The sequence below is a fragment of the Lissotriton vulgaris genome, unplaced genomic scaffold (genome assembly GCF_964263255.1).
Source record: "Lissotriton vulgaris unplaced genomic scaffold, aLisVul1.2 SCAFFOLD_977, whole genome shotgun sequence".
NCBI lineage: Eukaryota > Metazoa > Chordata > Amphibia > Caudata > Salamandridae > Lissotriton > Lissotriton vulgaris.
In genome coordinates, this window is record NW_028252489.1 from 148,010 (window position 1) to 172,697 (window position 24,688).

General features: G+C 49.0%; 1 protein-coding gene across 1 annotated transcript in view; it reads left to right on the plus strand.

Annotated features, from left to right (window-relative positions):
• LOC147662136 (E3 ubiquitin-protein ligase TRIM39-like) overlaps positions 1–24,688 on the plus strand; it is a 183,751-nt gene that overhangs the window by 92,634 nt on the left and 66,429 nt on the right. Inside the window, exon 3 of the mRNA XM_086951084.1 lies at positions 24,411–24,630. Within this exon, the coding sequence (XP_086807210.1) occupies positions 24,411–24,630 (220 nt within the window). The remainder of the gene's footprint in view (positions 1–24,410; positions 24,631–24,688) is intronic.

Consider the following 24,688-nt stretch of genomic DNA (forward strand, 5'->3'; position numbering starts at 1 on the left):
CTAATCGACCGCATGGGAGCTGCCCGCTACCTCAGTATTTTCGACCTGACGGCGGGCTACTGGCAAATCGGCCTCACACCCCGGGCCCAAGAACGATCTGCATTTTCCACTCCTGATGGCCATTATCATTTCAAGGTCATGCCCTTCGGCATGAAGAATGCTCCAGCAACATTTCAGCGGCTCGTCAATCAGGTCTTGGCCGGGCTCGAAGGATTCAGCGCCGCCTACCTAGACGACATCGCTGTGTACAGCCACCATTGGTCCGAGCACCTCCACCACCTCCGAGCGGTGCTACAGGCCCTTCAGCGGGCTGGCCTCACGATCAAGGCCAGCAAATGCCAAATTGGTCAGGGGTCCGTAACCTACCTCGGACACCAGGTGGGAAGCGGCCTGGTGGCCCCTCTGCAGCTCAAGATTGCCGCCATCCAGTCCTGGCAACCCCCCATCACCCAGACCGAGGTACGCGCCTTTCTGGGACTCACGGGCTACTACAGACGGTTCGTGAAAAACTATGGTACCATAGTGGGGCCCCTCACAGAACTCACGTCCAAGAATCAACCCAAGAAGGTCAACTGGACCACAGATTGTCAAACAGCCTTCGAACAACTGAAGGCCGCCATGTGCTCCGCCCCTGTGCTCCAGGCCCCCGACTACAGCCGGGAATTCGTCGTCCAGACGGATGCCTCCGACCACGGCATTGGGGCGGTCCTGTCTCAAGTGAACACCGAAGGCCTTGATCAGCCAGTGGCCTTCATCAGCAGGCGACTCCTACCTCGAGAACAACGCTGGAGCACCATCGAGAGGGAGGCCTTCGCTGTGGTATGGGCCCTCAAAAAGCTCCGGCCCTACCTCTTTGGCACACACTTTCGGGTACAGACCGACCATCGACCCCTGCAGTGGCTGATGCAGATGCGGGGGGAAAACCCGAAACTACTCCGTTGGTCCATCTCCCTACAAGGGATGGACTTCACTGTTGAACACCGGCCTGGGCCAGATCACGCCAACGCGGACGGCCTGTCCCGCTTTTTCCGCCTCGACGAGGAGAGTCCCCAAGAGGATGGGTGACTCTCCCCGCCTTCAGCTGGGGGGGACGCATGTTGGACAGGCCACATGAAGGGCCGCTCCCCCTCTGCCCGACCAGGCCCGAGCCCGGTCACTCAAGTGTCACACACCACCACTTCACGTTTTCCGTCCCCTCCGGGACCCTTGCCTCTGAACATATCGACCTCGTGGGCCCGATCCACTACTGGCCCGCGCGCCCAGCCTGGGCGCCATCTTGGACACTCCGCCACGAGGCCGCATGGCCCCCGCTCGACCCCAACCCTGGGCCTGGCCAGGCCTCAGACATCCCGGCACCACCATCCACCCAGGAGGTGAGCGGACTACTTGGCAGGTCAATGGGAGAAAGAGGTGTCGATGGCTCTCCCCCGCCAGGTGCCGCTCGCCCACAACCTCCCCGGGCGCTGGCTCCACCCCCCTGCTGGGTGTCTGGACTCCCTCATCCCGGACCTCCCGACCTCCAAGTGCGAGGGTCCGGACATCAAAGGGCACCAGCCCTATAACTGGGGCAGCTCCAGAGCAGGAAGGCAGTTGTATCTTGGAGTCGAGAGACGCAAAGAAGAACTCATCCTTGACGGACTACTGGCGCTGCCGTAGCTCTGCCCTGCGTACCATCGTCCTGCCTGCTGGCGCTGCCGCAACCTTCGTAATCCTTCATCGTCGTCGGGACCTGCTGGCGTGGCCGCGGACCGTTTGTAACTACCATCTTCATCGGGACCTGCTGGCTCCGCCGCGGACCGTCGCTTCTTTCATCCATCTCGGGACCTGCTGGCTCCGCCGCGGCCCGATCATCTAGAACGCCGAGCTCGAGGATTGAGAGCTATTTCCATCAATTGGTAACAAGACTGTCCCGCTACCCTTTTCCCAATCCAGAGACCAGAATCGAGGAGACCCCTGAGTCCAGACCTCCTTGTACCATTCTACTGTACTTAAAGAATTGCTTATAAAGAATCGTTGAACCTTATCCTTGTGTGGTGTACGTCTGTGGGGGGGAAGTTACTTGTCTGTACGATCGCTGGAGACGGCTCTCCCCGGAGACCTCTCCCCTTATCCTCGGCCGACCCTCCCGGTCCGTCTAACATTGGTGGCCAGCGGCGCGATCCGAATCACCGCATAATCGTACAGAAAGTAGCTCACCCCACGACGAAATCACGATGACGACCAAAGAAAGCGGATCCACCGAGAAATTTCAGATGGAGAAATTGGACGAGTACTACATCGTGAATTAAAACAATTCTGCATCGAACTAGGTATCGCTACCACCGGTCTAAGTACCAAAGACGATTTCAAGCATGCCCTAGAGTCCTGGGCAGAAACCGGGGCCGTCGGAACCACCGACCAAAACATCGCAGCAGTAGAAAAAAACACCACGGCCCCCGAGGAGCGAAGAACGGGTCTCTCGCAGGACGAGATCCAGGAACGAGAAAAAACACGACTACATGAACTAGAAATGGCCCGGCTCAAAATGGATGTTGAACTTAAGTTGGCCGAACAAAAACTGAGCTTAGAGCACCTGCGTCTCCGAGAGGAAAGAGAGGAAAAACAGAGACAAAGGGAGCTCGAGGAAAAGAGACTGGCATATGAACACGAGCGCAAATTAGCTGAAATAGACTTACGCAAGCAGAACAAAGAATTAGGGGTGCCCGAGCAACCCCACACCTCAGGGGCAACGGAGAAAAAAGTACACATCCCCAAGGATGTCGTTCGAGAATACTTCCGAGAGGACGACATCCAGCAATGGTTCAAGGCCTACGAAATCGCTATGACCGCCCACCGGATCGATCGAAGCGACTGGGGAGCCGGTCTATGGGGGAGATTCCTCAATGAGGGCCGCGATGCCCTGCTACAGCTCCCGGACCACCAGATGACCTCCTATGACCACATGAAAGCTGCCCTCCTCACCCGCTATGGGCTCACACCCGAGATGTACCGTCAGAGGTTCCGAGACTGCACCCGCATCCCGGGTACAACTTGGGTGGACTACGTGAACTATTTTAGCCGAGCCTTCGAGGGTTGGATCAAAGGAAGCAATGTCACAACTTACGAACAACTTTTCAATCTCATGGTGTGGGAGCATCTATCAAACAATTGCTTCATTGAGCTCCGCCAGCATCTCCTCGACAGCAAATTGACTGATCCACGGCAGCTCGCAGCCGAGGCTGACCGGTGGGAAATCACCAGAGTGGGCCGAAATGGGCCCTATGAACAGAACCGGAACAACAACGGTCAGCACCGTCCCCGAGGAGGAGGAGGGGGCCAAGGACGCGGACGAGACAACGCTCCGGTCGCCCCCGCTACCAGCACCACCCCCCCGGCCAACCGGGGCAGCACCCCGGCGCGACCGGGATACAGAGCCAATGTCACGTGTCACCGATGCCAACGAGTCGGCCACTATGCAAACGACCCAAATTGCCCACAGTACCAGAGCCCAAGACCCCGCCAAGTGGCCGCTGCTGCTCTGGGGGAAGAACAGATCTCAGAGGAGCAAGAAGAATACGAGCAAGAGCATCAAGAATGGGAGCCAGCCGCCATGGCTCTAGCATGCTTAGGGGGGAAAGACATGGTCCCGCGGGTCCCCCTACCCGCTAACACCCGGAAGTACAGCCAATGGGTGAGCATCAATGGACGCCAGGCCGAAGCCCTCCGTGACACCGGGGCCAGTGTAACAGCCGTCCGCTGTCACCTGGTGACCCCGCCGCGGACCGTCGCTTCTTTCATCCATCTCGGGACCTGCTGGCTCCGCCGCGGCCCGATCATCTAGAACGCCGAGCTCGAGGATTGAGAGCTATTTCCATCAATTGGTAACAAGACTGTCCCGCTACCCTTTTCCCAATCCAGAGACCAGAATCGAGGGGACCCCTGAGTCCAGACCTCCTTGTACCATTCTACCGTACTTAAAGAATTGCTTATAAAGAATCGTTGAACCTTATCCTTGTGTGGTGTACGTCTGTGGGGGGGAAGTTACTTGTCTGTACGATCGCTGGAGACGGCTCTCCCCGGAGACCTCTCCCCTTATCCTCGGCCGACCCTCCTGGTCCGTCTAACAGGACCCAAGTGTGGATCGTTATTTTATTTTATTTATTTGCAAAATTTTATATAGTGCTGGCTAGACCGGAGGGTATCAGAGCGCTTTACATGAGGATCAGCGAGTTACAGGTTACATAATTACATATGTATAATCAATTTGAGGGGGGAGAGAGAGATCGGATCCTTTCAGTCTCCATTCAGTTATTTTCTAATCAATTCGGGGAAAGGATCACTAGTCCTGCGTGAACCAAGGTCTGCAGGTAGGTAACTGGGTGTCTCCCCCCCAAAAAAACTGGGTGTCTCCCGACCTAAAAACACGTGTTTTTAGGTCGAGCGTAGCAAAAGCGTAGCGAAGGACCTATTCCCGGCGTGTTCGGAGGAATGTGAGACAGCGTACAGGCACGAGCCTCTGCTGTCTCAGATTCCTCCTCGAGGGCGCGCACGGCGCCGTGCACATCCCCTGCCTCCCCTTGACATGCTCTCTCAATCACACACAGGCAAAGTCACGCATGAACACACACATTCCCACGCGCACACACTCCCCCCCCCAGGCATACACACACACACACAGGCAGGCAAGCGCGCACACACACACACACATGCACGCACGCAACCCCTCCCCCACCACTGACGGTGCTCACGCGCACACACACAAGTGCGCACATACAGACACACATATCCCCCCCTCCACTCACCGTGCTCTTATGTCGCGTCGCCTCGCTGCGCTCCTTTTCTCCGGCGCATCTCCACACGCGGGGCACTTCTCTGGATCTTCACGCTACCGCGGGGCTCTCCCTCCATGATGGGAGCCCCGCATCAACGAGGAACACCGGCCTCTTCCGGCCGCGTCACATTCCCCGCCCATGTCACGGGCAAGGATGCCTGACTTCCTGGTTTCGCCCCCGCCAGCAACTCTGCTTCATGAAAGCGTGCAGCAACCTAACCGGTAACTTGTGATTGCGGGCAAATTACTTGTTTTCTTCTAAGCTGTCTGGGTTTCATTTCCCGAGCTTCCGCTGTCTCGAAACACGTTTTTCATAACCCGCAATGTTAAGGCGGGTGCTACGTGATATGTTGCTAATTAATGTGAAGGTTAACACAAGCGCTTGCTGTTGACAATGGCACGCTGAATATATAAACTCTGCGTTCGTACACAGAACATAAAAATGAGAACATCGTCTACAAATGCCAGCACTTATGTGGACTGTCGAGCCCTTTTCTTTCTGAGCTTGTCCCAGCCGCATGCGGCTAAGAAGCGGCGGCGCTGCCCTCCCCAGCCTCGCATTGCCAGGGGAGGAAGAGCAGACTGAGTGGCTTCTCCATCGGGGTCACATGAGACCCTCAGCTGCTGAGGGAGCACCTCTGTCTCTTGCGCGCGGTTTCTAAGGGAAGCTGTCTCGAGGTTGCCTTGATTCCTCCCAACTCCAGTTGCAGCAAGAGAGTGCAGATGTAAGGAAACCCCTATGAGGCATCCGTAGGCTTCCATAGAGTAGAGGTCAGGAAGGCTGTATTAGGGCACCGCGAGGGATGGAACAATATCTTCCTTCACCTCGGGCTGCTCATGAGCACAGCCTCCTGTCATCCCCAAGACTACACAGGCAGCATTTGTGAATGAAACAGAACGCTTGCCGGGGTGAACTCTGACGTCAGTCAAAGAGGAGCTCGAGCACCTCAAGGAGCCTAATGGAAAATGCAAGTCCCCTGGCGAGTCAGCAGCAATTACTTACAACTAAGCCTAACACGACAAGGAGTTAAGTGCACTGTAAAAAAAACAGCTGCATTATTGAAAGACAAGCATTTACAATGCAATGGTCTCGTCTTTGTTAAAGTTAGAGGTATTGGCATTGCAAATGGCATTCTTTTCATTTTTTGTTTTTTATTGTAAACATAAATAAATGGTATTGTCATTTACAATGGCAATTGTAAGCATTAGAGAGTAGTCGAGTGTATTAGCAGACACAGAGCCCCCCACACACAGAGCCCACACACACACACACACAGAGCCCACACACACACACACACAGAGCCCCCCCCACACACACAGAGCCCCACACACACACAGAGCCACACACACACACACACAGAGCCACACACACACAGAGCCACACACACAGAGCCACACACACAGAGCCACACCCACACAGAGCCACACACACACGCAGAGCCACACACACACACAGAGCCACACACACACACACAGAGCCACACACACACACACACACACACACAGAGCCACACACACACACAGAGCCACACACACACACAGAGCCACACACACACACAGAGCCACACACACACACACAGAGCCACACACACAGAGCCACACACACACACACAGAGCGACAGACACACACACACACAGAGCCACACACACACAGAGCCACACACACACAGAGCCACAGAGACACAGGTCAGCCGGTGCGCTGGCGTCCGTGCCCTTGGCACCCACTGCCCCTCACCACACGGCCACCTCTGCCCAGTAACGCCCCAGGGAACAGAGGCAAGAAAAGCAAGCACAACCAGGGGGCCAAGGCAAGAAAAAACGATCACAACCAGGGAAGAGAGGCAAGAAAAAACGATCACAACCAGGGAAGAGAGGCTAGAAAAAACGATCACAACCAGGGAAGAGAGGCAAAAAAACCGATCACAACCAGGGTAGAGAGGCAAGAAAAAACGATCACAACCAGGGAAGAGAGGCAAGAAAAGCGAGCACAACCAGGGAACAGAGGCAAGAAAAACAATCACAACCAGGGAACATAGGCAAGAAAATACGTAGGCCATGTATACAGCAAATGTCAAATATATACTAGCCAGGAAGAACGTGCAGCACAAGGTAGACATACACTAGCCAGGCAGAATGTGCAGCGGGAAGTAAAAATACACTAGCCAGGCAGAATGTGCAGCAGGAAGTAAAAATACACTAGCGAGACAGACTGTGCAGCAAGAGGTATAATTACACTAGCCAAGCAGAATGTGCAGCAAATTATAGATATACACTAGATAGACAGGATGTGCAGCAGGAGGTAAACATACACTAACCAGGCTGAATGTTCAGAAAATGGAAGCTATGCCAGGCAGGATGTCCAGCAAGGGGTACAATTACACTAGCCAGGCGGAATAGGCAGCAAATGGCAATATACACTAACCAGGAAGAATGCACTGCAAATTATACATATACATTAGCCAGGCAGAATGTGCAGCAGGAGGTAAAAACACACTAGCCAGGAAGACTGTGTAGCCAGGTTAATAATACAATAGGTGTGTTGACAGTGCAGCATAGAGAAAAAATACAGTAGCCAAGCATAATAAGCAGGTAGTGGTAAAAATACACTCGCCGGGCACTTTGGGCAACAAGAGGTAAAATACACTAATCAGGCAGAACGTAGTGCAAATTATAAATAAACACTGGCCAGGCAGACTGCAACAAGAATTAAACTAGGCACACAGACTGTGCAACAAAGAGAAACAAGTTTCAGGTTACAGCTTAATAAAACACATCTAGCCATTCTCTGCAATTCTTGAAGATGGGGGCTACAACAAGGGTGGGGGTACATATAAAAAGGAGCGAAAACTTCAGCACTGGTGTTGAATGGCCTCGGGTTATCTAACTTGGAATAGGGCAGACTCAATGAATCTCCTTACCTTGGCGCCACCGCTCCGAATGAGAAGCCCCCTCCACCTGTGGAGGTGCCTCCTGTGGTCGCCCCCAGGGTGGCGGTGGCGGTACCGGCCGCAAACGAGAAGCCGGTGGCCATTCTGGTGACTCAGCCAACATACCACGCGGTGCAATCCAGGCTCATGCGGACCACGAAAAGACAGGGGCAGCTGATGACTAGTCGCAATGCCGCCAGGGCGCATTTACATCCCAGCCTCGCAAGCTAGAGAGGTGAGGACTCTAAGAACAGTGCACAGCTTCGCAGCGAATAGGCGAGAGAGCAACGCTAGTCAAAGAAAGTGAAAGTAAAAACACGAGTTATCATAGGCGTGCTGTCCTCGCTGTCACTGGCCCGACTTGAGCCTGGCATGCATTGCGCGAAGCTGGGCACTGTTCTTAAACAAGGAGAGCAATCCTGCTAATTATTCAGTACCGGCAGCTCAAGTGTCCCCACTTCCAGGAACAAATGGTGTCTTCGTTGTAGAGGAGGGAGCCGTAGTTTCGATCCGCCTGGAGGTGGTGGATTCGCCGAACATCAGAGTCGGAGGGCTCGTGCTGCTGAAGAGCAGGGAGGCAGAGACGGAGGGCTCTAGCCTGCTGAAGAACGGAGAGGCAGTCGAGGTAATGGACGTCGGAACTCAGGAGTTTAAATCCGGCCGGTAAGACACTAGGAAATAGACTTTAGTGGTTTGGGGGTGGATGTTGGGGTAAATAGGGGGATATCCCCAACCCGGAGCTCCTCACTCGGCAGCCGCCAGTGCGACTACTTAGTTGTAGGGGGTGTGTGTGTGTGTGTGCATGCGTGTGTGTGTGTGTGCATGCATGAGTGTGGCTATATGAGTGCGTGTGCGAGTGCGGGAAGCTGACTTGTTGTGAATGTGTTTAGGAGATGTGCACAGCGCCGGGCTGGACGTGCGCGTCCACAGACCCCAATTGCCGCGCGTGCTCCGGTCTGTCTCCCTTGAGAGGCATTTCAATGACAATTGGTCTCGAGGACGACACCTAAAAATTAGCAAAGTAACTAAAAGCTGGTGTTGCTCCCTCTTATTAAATATTTTAAACAGTAAACTTGAGAAGAAAGAAATGTACATGTGTTCAAGAGCTCCCTTAACGGTCCCAGATGAAGTAAACAAAGACAGAGAAGTTATGTTGAAAAAGAAAACAGGCTATTTTATGTAAAGCATTTTGAAGTATCTAGGCCTTTGTAGATTCAAAACATGTGACCCTGGTATTTTACTTTGGCAACCATACCCAAATCAAAGCCCTATGGCCCTTCAAGCTCCATCCAGACTTCAGCTCTCTGCACATGTTGCCATGATCCCACTATCACGCTGTGCTTTGTTTTTACTGTAAATCAGATTTTAAGAAAATATGCAAACACCAATAAAAAGAATTGCAAAGTGTTCCCGACCAAATACAATGCGTTTACCCACCTTGCTTTCCGAGTTTCAAATGTTTTTCTGACGGGTACTGTATAATACAGTGAGAATGAGCGAACTACAATACAAGCCCAACTATCAAGACATTAGCCCAAAAAAACACAACAATAGTACATCACATAAAGACCCACAAAAGGGGACCCCCCCCAGGCACTGGAGGGGGTAATTCAGCAGCTTTGGAGTTAGACCCTCCTACTCATTAACTCTCCTGGTTGTAGTGGTCAAAATTGCGGTAATACAATACGGTTTAAACTGGAAAGTAAGCAGGTGGCGAGAAGCAGGGTCCCTCGTTACAGTAGTAGGTCGGAGTGAGCTGTGTAAATAAAGACTGAGATAAGGAATTGACTGGAATGCAGTAAAGTTAAATAGATACGTCAGTTGGAATTGCAAGGGATTGACCCCATGATGATGGACACACAACTAACATTACAACGCTGTTACTGCTTCTTTTCACGTTACTCCACATTAAATAGTGTGCTTAACATCCAGTTATGAAAACTGATACGTAGTTTGTCTACTTATCTCTTGCCGTCCACAACACTACAGAGCCCACTATTACACCACAGCTGTGCTTTAAATGTGCAGGAACTGTTAGGTACTCAGCACCTGCTCTACTCAGCCGAGGTGTAATACTTTTAATGGATTGGCACCGGCACTTCTCAACAACAGGTACTCTTGGAGCACTCCAATTTTTCAAACATTACACCACTCAATAAGTGATAAACGAGGAGCACATACCGATGTTCTTGTGGCCCTGCAAGTCCTCTAGCGTCGACGTCTCTTTGCAATACCCGTACACCCAGTTCTCCTGGTCTGACTGAAATTCTTTCACGGCGGTAGCCGGCCCACCGGGGCCTGTGCTGACCCGGAAAACCGTGGCTGAAGATCTTGTGCCCAACCGCGCCTCAACCCCCCAGACTCTACCAAATGCTCGAAGGCGGCAAGAAGACAGGGGGAGGCCCATAGGTGAGAAGCTGGAAGGCCTCCATGGGTGTCATTTATTTATTTATTTATGCGATTTTAAGAGGCAATGGTGGCACTTGTGCAAGTGTCTAAAGCAAACAAAATGTAAGAGGTAGCGAACAGTGGCGCCCTGACGAGGGCCCCGGCCCTTATGTTTATTTATTATGATTTTTTGTTTACAAATTAAGCACTGAACTGAATGCATTAGCATTTTTTTTGGTATGCGCATACTGCCACTCGGCCGAGACTCTTTAATTAGTACATCAGTGCGCGCGCTTATGCTTTTCACATGAGGGCGCTTGGTGTGAGGGGAGACTGGCAAGAAGAGACGGGCAAAACCAAGCCTGATGAGAAGAGAAACGTCAGAGCTCAGCATTCCTCGCATTTTGCAGAATCAAACAGAAACGTCGGGTTTCGTTTTTACACAACACTGTCACTAGGTGTTTGTTAATATGTGTATGTGTAGCACGCACTCTATTTATAGCAGTTAGAAGCCTGAAATCTTGGTAGTAAGCGTTTTATGACTTTATCTAGCGCTGGCTTGTGGCATGAAGCCACTTTGTAGCGCTAGTTTACATTTCTAGGTCTTCTCTCGCTTTGCCAGTCACCGGTAAGGGCTCTCTCGATGGACCACCATTGCAGGGCTGCAGAGACGTTCTTGTAATGTGTGTTCTCTTTCGGAGACAGGAAATCACGGGAGCGTCTAAAACAGATTTGTTTTGTTGGGTTTTTTCATCTGCGGATACCACCTGTCCGCTACTTTTGTTTAGCACTTCCGGGTCATATAACACTCAATCCCACGAATGGAGAGATTCTGGGAGGCGCCTGGAAGTGGGCAGTACTGCTAAAGCTTAAAGTGATCTAGGATTGGCGGCACCCAAACCAATGCTAGCGAGCAATAACGAATTTCGAAGTGCTGATTGGCTGTCGACTCCGCAAATGTCTTTATCCGAGACTTTCTCTTTACAGTCGGTGGGAGCCGTAGTTTCGATCCGCCTGGAGGTGGTGGATTCGCCGAACATCTGAGTCGGAGGGCTCGGTGCTGCTGAAGAGCAGGGAGGCAGAGTCGGAGGGCTCTAGCCTGCTGAAGAACGGAGAGGCAGTCGAGGTAATGGACGTCGGAACTCAGGAGTTTAAATCCGGCCGGTAAGACACTAGGAAATAGACTTAAGTGGTTTGGGGGTGGATGTTGGGGAAAAAGTGTGACTACTTAGTTGTAGGTGGTTGTGTGTGTGCATGTGTGTGTGCGCGTCTGTGTGTGTGCATGCATGAGTGTGGCTGTATGAGTGCGTGCGCGATTGCGAGAAGCTGATTTGTTGTGAATGTGTTTAGGAGATGTGCACGGTGGACGTGCGCGTCCACGATGGGAAATCGGCGCTCGTGCCCCGCTCTATCTCCGTTGAGAGCGAACTCGATGACAACAGGTCTCGAAGCCGAGACCTAAAAAGCATCGCTAGCACAGTGCGAGCATTCCGGTGCTGTTGGACCTCGACAATGCGCTCTGTCCTCCTTTGAGCGTGTGACATGCGAGCAGCAGGATCAGTGAAACTTTCAATGCCCAAACCCTTTGGAATTCGATTACAAAATGAGCATTGTTATGAAGCCAAGATCTGGCTCTACTAGCTCCTTGAGGTCGACAGATGGCGCTTGGTAAGTCCCTCTTACATACATTCAGTTAGTTTTGTGGCTTGTATTATTATTTCTTTTGAATTGAGCAAATAATGGAACTGGCGAACAGAGAGATAAGGCGAAGGTGTGGAAAGCACATTGTTTTAAACTGCACAGATCACCGATTTTAAAGCGCATTATTGTACCTTTCCTGCTGACCCCGGTCCGCCGCGGCTTTTGCCGATTGTTGCGGAGGGTCGCTTGCAGGCACACTCACTTCCGGTTCTACTCACGGAAGTAGAAGTCAGCGTGCTAGTGCTCCGGCTCCCTTTCCCTATTTAATTTCAAGGGAGGCGCGGACGCGCCGGCGGCGCGCCGAAGGCAAGCCCGTCTGCGCCCGTCCGTGCCTGACCGCTGCCAGCTGCCCGGTCACTATCTTCCACCTAGAGCCGGACCTAGCACTTTTCCCTGGCTTGGAAAATGATTCTCCGCACCCCGAACTCCATCAGGTATTCACGGCAAGCTCTGGTGGCTCTTAATTGCCCTCCCCTAGCGCCTTCAGATATTTTAAAAAACGATCTTTTAAAAGCTCCTAAAGACTGCATTAAGTCAGCTTGTGGCCAAACTAAACTCTGTTCAACACTAGGAAAATACACCGCTATATACCTGAATGCCAGATCTGTCCCAAGACATGCTATGGAAATATGGAGTCTCCTTAATGATAAAGAACCTGACTTGTGTTTTATTACGGAAACATGGCTGCATGAACATGCAAACCCTGATCTCCATATCGCTTTTCCCCCACAATACTCCATACTAAGACGAGACAGAATAGGAGGAAAAGGTGGGGACGTACTCATAGCTGCCACAAAAAACATAAATGTTCAAATCATAGACAGCTTAGCGGTAAGAGACACAGAAATCCTAATTTTTAAAATCAATGACCTAGAAAAGGAAGATATCTGGAAAGGGGCTTTATTATACCGCCCTCCTCGAAACAAAGGAGATTTCGCCAACACCCTACTTGAAACTATCGCCCCTCATGTACTGACATCAGACAATTTCCTATTATTAGGCGACTTTAACCATCATGTGGACGATCACTCCGAATCAGACACAGAAAAACTAATTTCCACAATGAACACCCTAAACCTGATACAAATGGTCACTGGCCCCACTCACTTTGCGGGCCATACTCTTGATCTTTTATTTACAAATTCACCTAATGTCACATTAAAGACCCCCACCCCATTATTATGGACCGACCACTTTCTGGTAAAATTCTCCATAAGTGGCCATAGAGCTAAAACTACAATAAACAAAAAGCTAAAAGCATGCAGGAACATGAAGAATATCACCCAGGTTTCTTTCTCAGAAAATTTCGAAATAGACCACATTAATTTTAAAGAAAACGTACACCTAGGAGCTATGCATCTGGAGTCCGCCATCCATAAAACACTAGATAAAATAGCCCCCCTACGAAAGGTACACTGTAGGGAAAAAACCTCACCATGGTTTACCGACCAATTAAAACATCTTAAAACTCAAACAAGAAATGCTGAAAAAACCTGGCGTAAAACAAAAACCCCCAATGATCGCAAAATTTATCAAACCCTGCATACTGAATACATGAGGAAAATAAAAGCGGCAAAAAAAACCATATAGCTGAACGCATAAGTAAAGCCAAAAACTCGTCCAAAGAGCTCCATCACATACTAAAAGAACTTACGTCCGTTAAAAGTTCACAAGAGGCCCCAAAAACCCAAGAGTGGACGGAAGACCTTTCAATGTTCTTAGACGACAAAATCACAAAAATATGTCAACCTTTCAATATAGAAAACACCTCTCTTCAACATCTTGAAAAAGAGCTACACATGAACCAAGTCGTCTCTTCCACTAATTGGTCCACTTTTGAATTGTTAAATGATGAAAAAATCTTACGCCTGGGCATAAAATCAAATCCGGATCTCCTTGCGACCATCTAACATCCAAACTATTTTCAACCCTTGCCCCAGTGTTGGCCCATCCCCTCTCTTGCCTTCTAAACACATCCCTGATAGAAGCGGAATTCCCTCAAATCTGGAAAGCGGCTAGAGTTAGACCACTACTAAAAAAGCCCGGTGCGGATGCAAACACCTTTTCAAACTATCGCCCTATTTCCTTGCTACCCTTTCCAGGGAAAGTGTTGGAGGCATTCGTAAATGAGCAGCTGATAAGCTATCTTGAGAGAAACAATCTACTCGACACCTCACAGTCAGGCTTCCGCGCTGCTCACAGCACGGAAACAGCCCTGATTGAGGTGACCGACAACATCAGAGGTGCCCTTGACAAACATCAGTCATGCATTCTGGTACTTTTAGATTTATCGGCTGCTTTTGACACCATCTCCCATCACATCTTAGTCAGACGACTGTGGGAGTATGGTGTCAAGGGGCAGGTTCTAAGGTGGTTCATCAGTTATCTGTCCGATCGAACCACCACACTACAAACTGATGAAACCTTGGCCAGTACACGGCCAGTTACCAGGGGTGTGCCTCAAGGCTCAATCCTCAGTCCCTCGCTTTTTAATGTTTATATGGCCCCTCTGGCCAAACTCATTAGGGCACATGGATTTGACGTGTTATCATATGCGGATGACACGCAAATACTTATTACCCTTGACCATGATATCAATGATATAAAAGAACGTTTTAAAGAGTGTCTGATCAAGGTTAAAAACTGGATGAGTCTGAACCACTTACAACTAAATGGTGCAAAATCTGAAATAATGACCTTTGGTCAAGCGAGTGCACATTGGACTCAAGACTGGTGGCCCCCGGAATTGGGGGAATGTCCGGTCCCAAAAGAATCCGTTCGCAACCTCGGAATCCACATGGATAATAAATTATCCATGAAGGACCATGTGAACCATACTGTCGGGACCTGTTTTGGAATCATGCGAAGCCTTCGCAGAGCTTTCAAATGGATACCAAAAGAAGCTCGCAAAGTTCTAGTGCAGGGCCTCATAATAAATAGGTTAGATTATGGTAACTCCCTTTTGCTTGCCATAAATGAGTGCCATATAAAGAGGCTACAAGTTGTTCAAAACACTGCTGCCCGTCTGATTCTTGGACTCCCAAAACGATCCCCTTCCTCTCCAAGCCTAAAAAACCTACCCTGGCTCACAATAAAAAAAAGAGCCATTTTTAAAATCATGTGTCTAGTTCATAAACATATGCATGGCACTGGACCCAAATACTGGAACCAAAAATTGACCTGGTACCAGCCTGGACGAGAACTGAGATCCAGCTCCAAGTTTCTACTCACTCCATCTAGAGTACATACAGTCTGAAATGGGGGACGTGCTTTTTCCCATATGGCACCCCTCCTATGGAACAAACTTCCGCTGAACATCCGTGCAACGACCGAGCACATGAGGTTCCGAAAATTGCTGAAAACATGGCTTTTCTGTTAGGTCTTGCCTTTTTTGGGATCTCTCCTCTTTTTCTCTGGGACTGTCCGCATGCGCCATGAGACTCCCTCACGGGATGTGATATGTTCTGCGCAATACAAATTTCCAGACTAGACTAGACTAGACATGCCCAGTATCACACTATTTCGTGAAGCGAGGATATTAGGGTGAGAGTTTGGTGCAGCTTTTCTGTGTGAGGCTCTGCCCTATTTTCATGGCCCAGAGTGTTTGTAGCTCCAGAGTGTGCTTTGGCACGGCTTTTTAGGTGTCGCCTACGGCATTGCTTTAGCAATGCTTGTTTAGTCTGACGCATATTGGAATGTACATGAACGACGTAGATACGCATTTGACTCGGAGCAACATTGCTTTTAAAGTCTGGCTTCAAGGAGGCGCCACCCCGTTATTTTCTTCTCACCTTGACACTGCATAGCATACCAGTGTTCTTTGCAATGTCCTCTGCTCACATTCAGATGTCTAGAACCGCGGGTGCCTGGAGGCATTCGGATTTGAATTGACGATAATAAAAACACACAAAATGGCAAAATGTGGGGGCTTAAAAGTGAAACGTCATTGCTGTGCAGAAGGAAAGAGTTCAGTGTGAATGTAAGCACTTGGTTAAAAATAAAAAAGAAAGTAAAAAGTACGATACTAAATGTCCGTGGTACAGCGATATTGTCGTGTCACATCATTTTAATGCTGTGATCCTGCAGGGACCTTCTCGTACTCTTAGCTGCACTGTTTTAACACTGCCACTTTTACCTTGCACGTTCTTGTACCATTGAGGACAGTGTTGAAATGTACCAGTGCACTGGTAGGGTCTGGATGGCACAGATAACATATAGCTTTTTCATAAACATGTTTAAAGAGTTATTTCATAGCGTACACTCTTTTTATCTGTTATATTTGCTGTTTACACGTTCTCTTATCATGATTAATAAATACATTCATTCATTCGTGTACACCGTGACAACAAATAGCTACAGTGCCTCTGTGTAAGGTATAGCTACATTCCTACGGGGGCACATTCATGAGAGGCCGGAGCTGAATTCTAGTGCAGGCCAGAACGTGTCTGTTTTCTGTAAGAATTCATTGGAAAAAGTTTGCATCTGCGGAATGCTAATTCAACGAAAAGCCTATAACACGGTTTGATGCGAATAAAAGCTTGTCTATTTTTGCAGTCGTGGTTGTGCTTGGCTGTAAAAGACGCCAGCTTTTGGGAATGTACAAAGAAAACATGCAGTATAGTACAATATATAGCGTTTTCATCCACAGGCACGTTATTATTGTGTCATCCATTCAATCTTTCATTCATCATTCAATCTTTCACCATTTCATCCATCCACCCATTCAAGCATTCATTACCTATGCATGCATCCATCCTTTCACTTACCCATCCATCGGAAAACAAAAAACACAACTGGGTATTTTGAGTCTGAAATTCAATTTAATGTAAACAATGTCATATTTGAAAGATGTCTAGGTATTCACCTTGAGCACAAACAGCGGTAGAATGTCCATTCATTGGGCGCGGTGGCTCGCCAAACTCTTTACATAACTTTTCTAGCCTGCGACATTTGAGTCCTAGCTGTCATTAAACAGAGCATACTTGTGTTGTGCTCCTCCATTGCAGGTGCGTGAACTATATACATCATGCGCAATGACTGCCTGCATCCGGTGCTTGTTTTAAAATGCATTTCGCATTGACGGACTAGCTGTCAAGTGGAATTATTTTGTTTTGGAAGTGCATTTCGTGGTGTGTGCTGACCATAAGCAACAAGTGCAGTTTTCTCTGACAAGTATTGCATACATGTGCAAACCCTGCAACAAAAACCTAGAAGAAACCCAGTCCCACGTCGTGACCGAATTTATATCAGAACAAAACAATACGTTTTGTAGAAAAAAACATAACATTCGCGTATATCCGTTCGAAGTGGCCACCTCTCCCACAAAATAATACTGTCAGTGCGCACTTCCTCCCCAGGCATACACACCAACAGCCATTAGTGCACGCTTTCACCAGGCACACACCACAGTCAGTGCATGCTTCCACCAGGCATACACACCACCAGCCATCAGTGCACGATTCCAACAGGCACACACACATCACCAGCCACCAGTGCACGTTTCCACCAGGCATACACACCACTAGCCATTGTCAGTCAGTCAAACAAAACTTTATTTGATTTGTTAAAACCTTAAAAGTACATTCCACATTCCGTGATAAGAGAAAGGACAACAGCAAAACATGGTAATATTCAACAAGAAAAAGAGCAGCAGCCTAACAGGATAATATTAAAACCACAATTACACCTCAAGATACATGAAAATTAACTTCTCTTGTTCCTTTTAAAACGGAGTATTATAACATTTATTTGTTAAAATCGCTAAAATTTCCTATATATACCTTCTTCAGAATGCAGTTTTTACTACTATCGTCCCTTAGTGTCTCTACCTTTATTCAGGGATAAGGGCTACACTATACATGTTCTTCTGCGCATTTGAGGAACCACCTAACTTTGTTCATATATTTCCCCAACGCGCAGGCTATATCTAAAGTCTCCATTTCCACCAAAAGAGTGGCAGCTTGCATTCTGTGCGTAATCTTATATTTTTTAAAAATCGGACATAAAAACTCCTTTCGAAAGTCTAAAAATCTCGTACAATCTAATAAAATATGGGACATATCGCAGGTGGTTCCTAAAGTGCAAGTGCATTTCCCATTACTTCCTATCATTAAATTTCGAACCCCGTTATTTGCATAGCCTGGGTTTATGCCAATTCGCATTTTCAGGACTTCTCGCCTCAGACTATGGCTGGGTAACCGGTCCACGTAAGGGAAGTGTTGACTGCTCTCCCAAGCCACTTTCATGTGTGCTACCGAGGTCTTTTGAGCAAGGTATTCCCGGTCATAACTACGGGACATATTGACCCCCTGAGTCTTTAATTCTTTTTTCCCAAATATTATGGGGTCTTGCGGCAAACATACCTTCAAATCTAGCACCCCATAAGCCTTGCTTATTGAGGCTCTTACCTCTTTTACCCAGGGGAGCTCACTATTGATAATTTCCTCCTTAGCCCATTGGGAGATTTTAGCAATTTCCCCCACTCCCAACCGCTGCCAGAAGCGTACAAGGCTCATACAAACTGTAATAGCCCAGGAGGTTATTCCCAGCTCCAGTCGTGCTGCCTGCACCACTAGCCATTAGTGCACGCTTCCTCTAGACACACACACCACCAGTTATCATCACCAGTCAGTGCATGCTTCCATCATGCACACACACTACTAGCTGTCTGTGCACACTTCCATCAGACACACACCACCAGCCGTCAGTGCACGCTTTCACCAGGCAGACACACACCGCCAGCTGTCAGTGCACGTTTTAACAGGCACACTCCTCCAGCCGTCAGTGCACACTTTCACCAGGCAACCACAACACCAACTATAATTCCATGCTTCCACCAGGCACACACACCACCATTTGTCAGTGCACGCTTCCACCAGGCATACACACCACCAGCCATCAGTGCATGCTTCTAGCAGGCACACACACCACCATCCGACCCGCCTAATGGTTAGACAACTATTTTTTTATGTATTGTCTTTTACACACTTTTTTTAGGCTGATCTATTTTAGTACACATTATGCTGCAATCTGGCGTTCATTAGGTTTTTTCTGGCACACCTCTACCCCAAAGCCTCTTACTGAAAGGTGTGAACTCTAGCAATACCACGCTTACGAATGCCTTACAGTGCAACCACACCCACAACCACACATACAACCATACACACAACACAAAACCACACACACACCCACAACCACACATACAAACATACACAACAAACACACACACAACTACACTGAAAACCAAACCGTCAGTGCACACTTTCACCACGCACAGACACCATCACTCATCAGTACACGCTTTCACCTCACACAAACACCACCAGCCATCAGTGCACGCTTTCACCGGACACAGACACCACCAGCCGTCAGTGCACGCTTCCACCAGGCACACACGATCGCCCTCGCTCTATCTATCGCATTACAACAGCATCACTCAGCACCACCACAGCATCACTCAGGGGCACCACAACATCACTAGACTACCACAGCATCACTGAACGCCACAGCATCCCTCGTCGCCACCACAACATCACTCAGCGCCAACACAGAATCAATCTGTACAACTATTCAACAAAAACTGGTTCAAATATGTTCTCTCAACGTTTCAAGCTTTATTACAAATGTCACCAAAAGATCTTAATATTTCACTTCTGTTCTTGTATTTTCGTCACAATAAAACACTGAACATAATCTTCACAAAAGTTATTTACAAAACTTTAAGCTATTGCCATTATAAATTACAATAACTTTTATTTAAGTATTAATTATTTAAAAAAATAAAAGCCATTGTTATTTGTAATATCAATACTTCGAAGTCACGTAAACACAACACATATTGCATTACAAGTGCTATAGGTGTCACATTTGCGAAAGTTAAAACTATTGGCATTGTAAATGACAAAGCTATTAATTTCACTATTTTCAAAACCAACACATAAATAAAAAATGTGTCATTTACAATACCAAGAGCTCAAACTGTCCTAATGCGAGACCTATTGCATTGCAAATGCTTGTTCTCGACAGGGATGGGGGTGATATCCTGCTTCCAACGGGGCTCCTGCTGTGTTTGGTTCTTCTCGGTCCTCCATCAGTGCAGTCCACAGTATGCGGTTTGGTCCCACCTTGGTCAGTGCAGTGTCTCAGTCCAGTCCCTGGCCCTCCACGTCTCTTGGGGCCCCTCCTGGTATATTCCCGGTACTTTCATGTCCGGTCACGCTGACCTGATGTTGGCGTCCACTGCAGCCCTTTCTAGCATACGGGGCCGCCAAGGCAATCTGCCCCATAGGCGATGGCTCGATTGGGGCGGGAGTGGTTGTCTCATGCTGCACTCCTTATTAGATTCTACGGCAGCCCCTCCTGGCATTTGGGGTCACCTACTCAGTCCAGCACACTGGCTATGGCTCGAGCGGTGCAGGGAGCGGGCAGACTGGTCTTGGCGAGCAGGCAGGCAGTGGTGCTACAGGGCAGGTCATCTTCGTTTCCCTGGGGGACATCCCTTACCCAGCAGAGAGACAAGCAGGCTTGGTCCCCGAAGTCTTGCAGTGCTACCCCTGCTCACGCAGCCCATATGTCTCAGACCCCCCCCCACTTATAGTTCTTTTCCAGATATAAATTGTAATTTAGTGTCTGGGTCTTTGAAGATTTATGTTGGGGTTCTGCTTCTTTGAAATGGACATCTCTCCCCTTTCTTCTTTCTCCTGAAGGAGTCTGTCACAGCAGGCATGAGTTCAAAGCTGATTGACCCACAACAAGATTCATGGGAGTGACAGAGTTCACACCTGGATGTCAACCTCAGTGTTATGTGCATCAAAGGGTTAATCTTGAGCCCTCAGCCCCACTATTTATGATTCCCTTATCAGCCCCAGCTCTCTCTTCCTGAGAGGTGTCCAATCTCCTCCCTTGTGATGTCACTGAATTTAAAGAGCCCCCAGTTCATGTCCCACCTGGCTCATGGGAATGCAGCAATGCACAACTCAGTCTGGTGGATTCCTCTACTCCTCGTGTTTGCACCAGGCCAGCTTGGGCTCCCCAAAATTGACCCCATGGTCCTCCAGGTAATGCACCAGTGCAGACCTTTCTGCACTCAGTGTACATCCACAGCACACACATTGCTCAGTACTGTTATCCCCATGTATTATGCGACCACCAGCATACCCATATGTAGCACACTCACTGAGCTGGTGCACACTGTTCTGTACTGCAGTCTCTCTGGACTGTATCAGAGTGTTTTACTTTAAAAACACACACTGCCTGGACACACATTTACCATGCGCGCACTGTACCACACCTCACCCTTTGTGAAGTGTATTCCCTGTGAGCACACACGCACTCACCACATGTTTCCATCACGCATGCACTTCCACATCAACCTGATGTATGCCACGGGTGAGTTAAGCACATGACAGCAGAACTTTTGAAAAGGTGTGTGAGCCTCTAGGCCTCACTCAAGTGACATAGGGTAAAAAGTAACTCTTCACTACTACTGATGACTACACGGTATGCGGTCACCACCACGCTTGTGCGGCTTAACCCCTGGTGAAGGCGGCAGCCTTCCACCACTATTAGGGCAGCACTTTCAGCACTCTCCCCAGTCCAACAAGACCACACTCCGTGAGACAGGCCTGTGTCATGGTGCAAACGTATGATCCGTTTTTGCCTGTGACAAACAATCAGCCTTGGGGATCCAGGCAACATTTGGGCACTGGGGGCCGGGGTACACGTCTCTCATCACACGAGGACTTTTCTATCCCAACAGCATGGATCTTGAGTGATTTATTCATCCAACGGACTGATTCTGTCATTTTGTTGAATTTCTTGCTTAGGTGTGGACATGGTTACCTATGACCTAGCCATGTAGATGGTATGTGCAGCCCCATGACATCTGACAAATCTGTTTACAAAGAGAAACTAACATCTTGATAGTTTTCCCACTCATAAATTACTCACTCTCCAGAGGATTATCTTCTGATTAAAGAAAACAAATATTTATTGTGATTTTAAATCTATGAATAGTTAAGATATTAGAAACCAAATACCCTATAATTTGGACACGTTTCGGGACATGTGCATACCCTTCTTCAGGACAAATGCATTTCTAATCCTCAAAATGACATGGGCACAGTACTCTTTAAGCCGCTGACTTCAGACATTAGCTGATCAACATAATCCTCACTACGAGGTTCATCTGAAAGTCTCATAAATTGGGCATAGTTTGAAGTGTGATATTTTATGCCTCCATCAAACTGCTCTAAGAGGGACAGGGCATAGCTGAGCGAAACTCCCCAGTTGAACTAGTGCACGCGGCCCTGCCTTAGAATGGACGAAAAGGAAGGTCTGTAATATGGAAGCACCCTCGGCACATTTTTCGCCACTCAGACAGAGGAGGTGGCTGCATTCGTGTTAGACCTGGCCTCGTGGCGTGGCCCTCCCTGACCTATATCGCCCCGACAATGACCCGTGCACAGGCCAAACCCCTGGTCGTAACAACCCCTGTCCAATCCACTCCCCCCATGATCCCACAGAAAGGACGAGCTTCCCCCGCACCCGCCATCTATCCTCCCGGTGCCGGACGCCCCCAACACCCCATCACACCCGAAGGCCTCCGGACACCATTTCCTCGTCCCTAAAATGGCCGACCCCGGCCCCAGCGAAACCTAGGCCCTAGACGCGCCATGCGTGGCTGTGGGGTAGAGGACTTCCCGTGAGCAAGATAGGGAGGAGCAGTTTCACCTCTGGCCTCCCCTCGGAAGACAGGTTTCGTTCGCCCTTCCGGCCTCCCTGAGGGCTGGCCCCACGCCCTGCTGGGTGTCTGGAATCCCCCGGACCCAACTTCAAAGGATAACAGGGCTGGGTGGCAGGAAACCCCGACAAGCAGCCCCCAGGCTCCAGACCCCTGCCTGCGTGGGCTCCGGACTTCAAAGGGAAACAGGACTATAACAAGGGGTGCTCTGGAACTATCGGTTGTTGAATCCTGGACGAAGAGAGCCCTGCTGACCTGGTCGCGGATCGACGATCATCGAAGAAGAATGCTACCCAAACTTTGGAATCTTGGCGAGCCCTGCTGACTTGGTCGCGGCTCAAGCTTGACAGAGACAAACATCTGCCTGTAACCGTCTGAGCCCTGCTGACGTGGTCACGGCTCCCTTGACCCCTAAAGAAACACCTGAACAACTCGGCTGGAGCCCTGCTGATTGGATCGCGGCTCCCCAAAGACCGAAGGACCCTCCGTTAATTCCTGCTCGAGCCCTGCTGACTTGGTTGCGGCTAGGAGAGTATTCTGGTCCGGCTGGAGCCTTGACTTTACCGTATCTCCCGGCTCGAGGATTGAGAGCCGTGCGCCGGATGTGCTGCGCATTGACCCTAAGTAACAAGACTGTCCCGCTACCCACACCCTTGCAACCGAGACTTTGTGAACTCTTGATCCGAATGTAAATATTTGACCACGTGTTGATCATAAAGATCCAAATACTTCTGTTGGATAAAGAACATGTTCTCCAGTAACCCTTTGTCGAGTGGTGAGATCTCAGCGCCTACGATCCTTGCTACTAGACTCTTCTCCTGAAGTGTCTCCCGCCAGTGCTTGGCAGTGTTCCTAGGAGAGGTGGGTCACGGGGTGGTCGGAAGACGTCTTCTGTGCCCCCCTGGGATCGCCCCTTCTAACAATTAGGCCTTATCTTGGTCGTGACACTTAAGTATTCATCATGAGGACTACAGCGGTCAAGTTAAAGAGAGTTTCAATATAAATATTTTGGTGGTATCTGATAGTCCCTCTCAGAATTTTTGGGAAGTGTTTTCCTGGTGTACACCCTTCATTCTGTAGTGGTTGTTATTTTACTTGGCGTTATACGCCCAATAGTATTGACAGCTGAGTGACCCTTTCATTGCTGCTAAACTCTGGCCATTAGATCATAGCTCTGCTCACCAGCCTCAGGGTTGCAACTATGCCCCGGCAAGCTGGGCCAAGGACATCCCTTTCTGCATTTGACTCTCAGGGGAGCGAAGGTTGAGCAGTCAAAGTCTTCTTAGGGCGGTTACCGGTTGGGGTAAGCACTCAGGACTCACCAGTCAATCAACAAAGTAATGTTATGTCTAGCCCAGTGCTTATTTCTAGTTACATAGAGAGTCCTTTAAATTCACAGCAAAAAAAAAATACCACATAGTTCAGTAAATTTATAATTACAGGCATGCTATGTACAGTCCCAAGAAAGTTCCAGCACCCCCTCTGGTGCCTTCTTCCCTCCCTAGGAGGTCTAATGTTTATAGACCCCAGTATGCAATATGGACCGAGGCATTATTCATGCACAGCTTCCCTTTAACATCAATCTCCTTACTGGCTGCTGCGTAGATCAGTTCAATGGCTTAGGTCTCAGAGTTCACACGGGCAGACACTATATTGCTCACACTGCAGATTCCTCCGAAACCTTTGCTCTTTCAGTTTATTGTAAGTTAGTCCTCATTTACCTTCGCAGTGGAGTTGTGGCTCTGGTGGCATTGGTGGACGTGCTGTGTGTACCCGTTCCTGTAGCTGCACCTTCAGTAAAAAGCTTTTTAATATCTACCCATCTTTTCTTTACTCCTGACAGGACAAGTTAAGAACTGAGAAGCAGAAAATTGAATCTGAGTTTGAAAAACTGCAGCAGCTCCTGAAAGAGAATAAGCAAACACTGCATGAAAAACTAGAAGAGATGGAGAAGAAAATCACCATGGTAGAAAATGCAAATATCACCAAACTGTCTATATTTTGTGTGCAGTGTGTCATGTGTTGGCAGAACCCACATGATCTCCTGTCAGGGTCAATGCACAGTGACGCCATGCTCTCCGACAGGCACACACCATACAGACAGACATTTCTATACTGTCC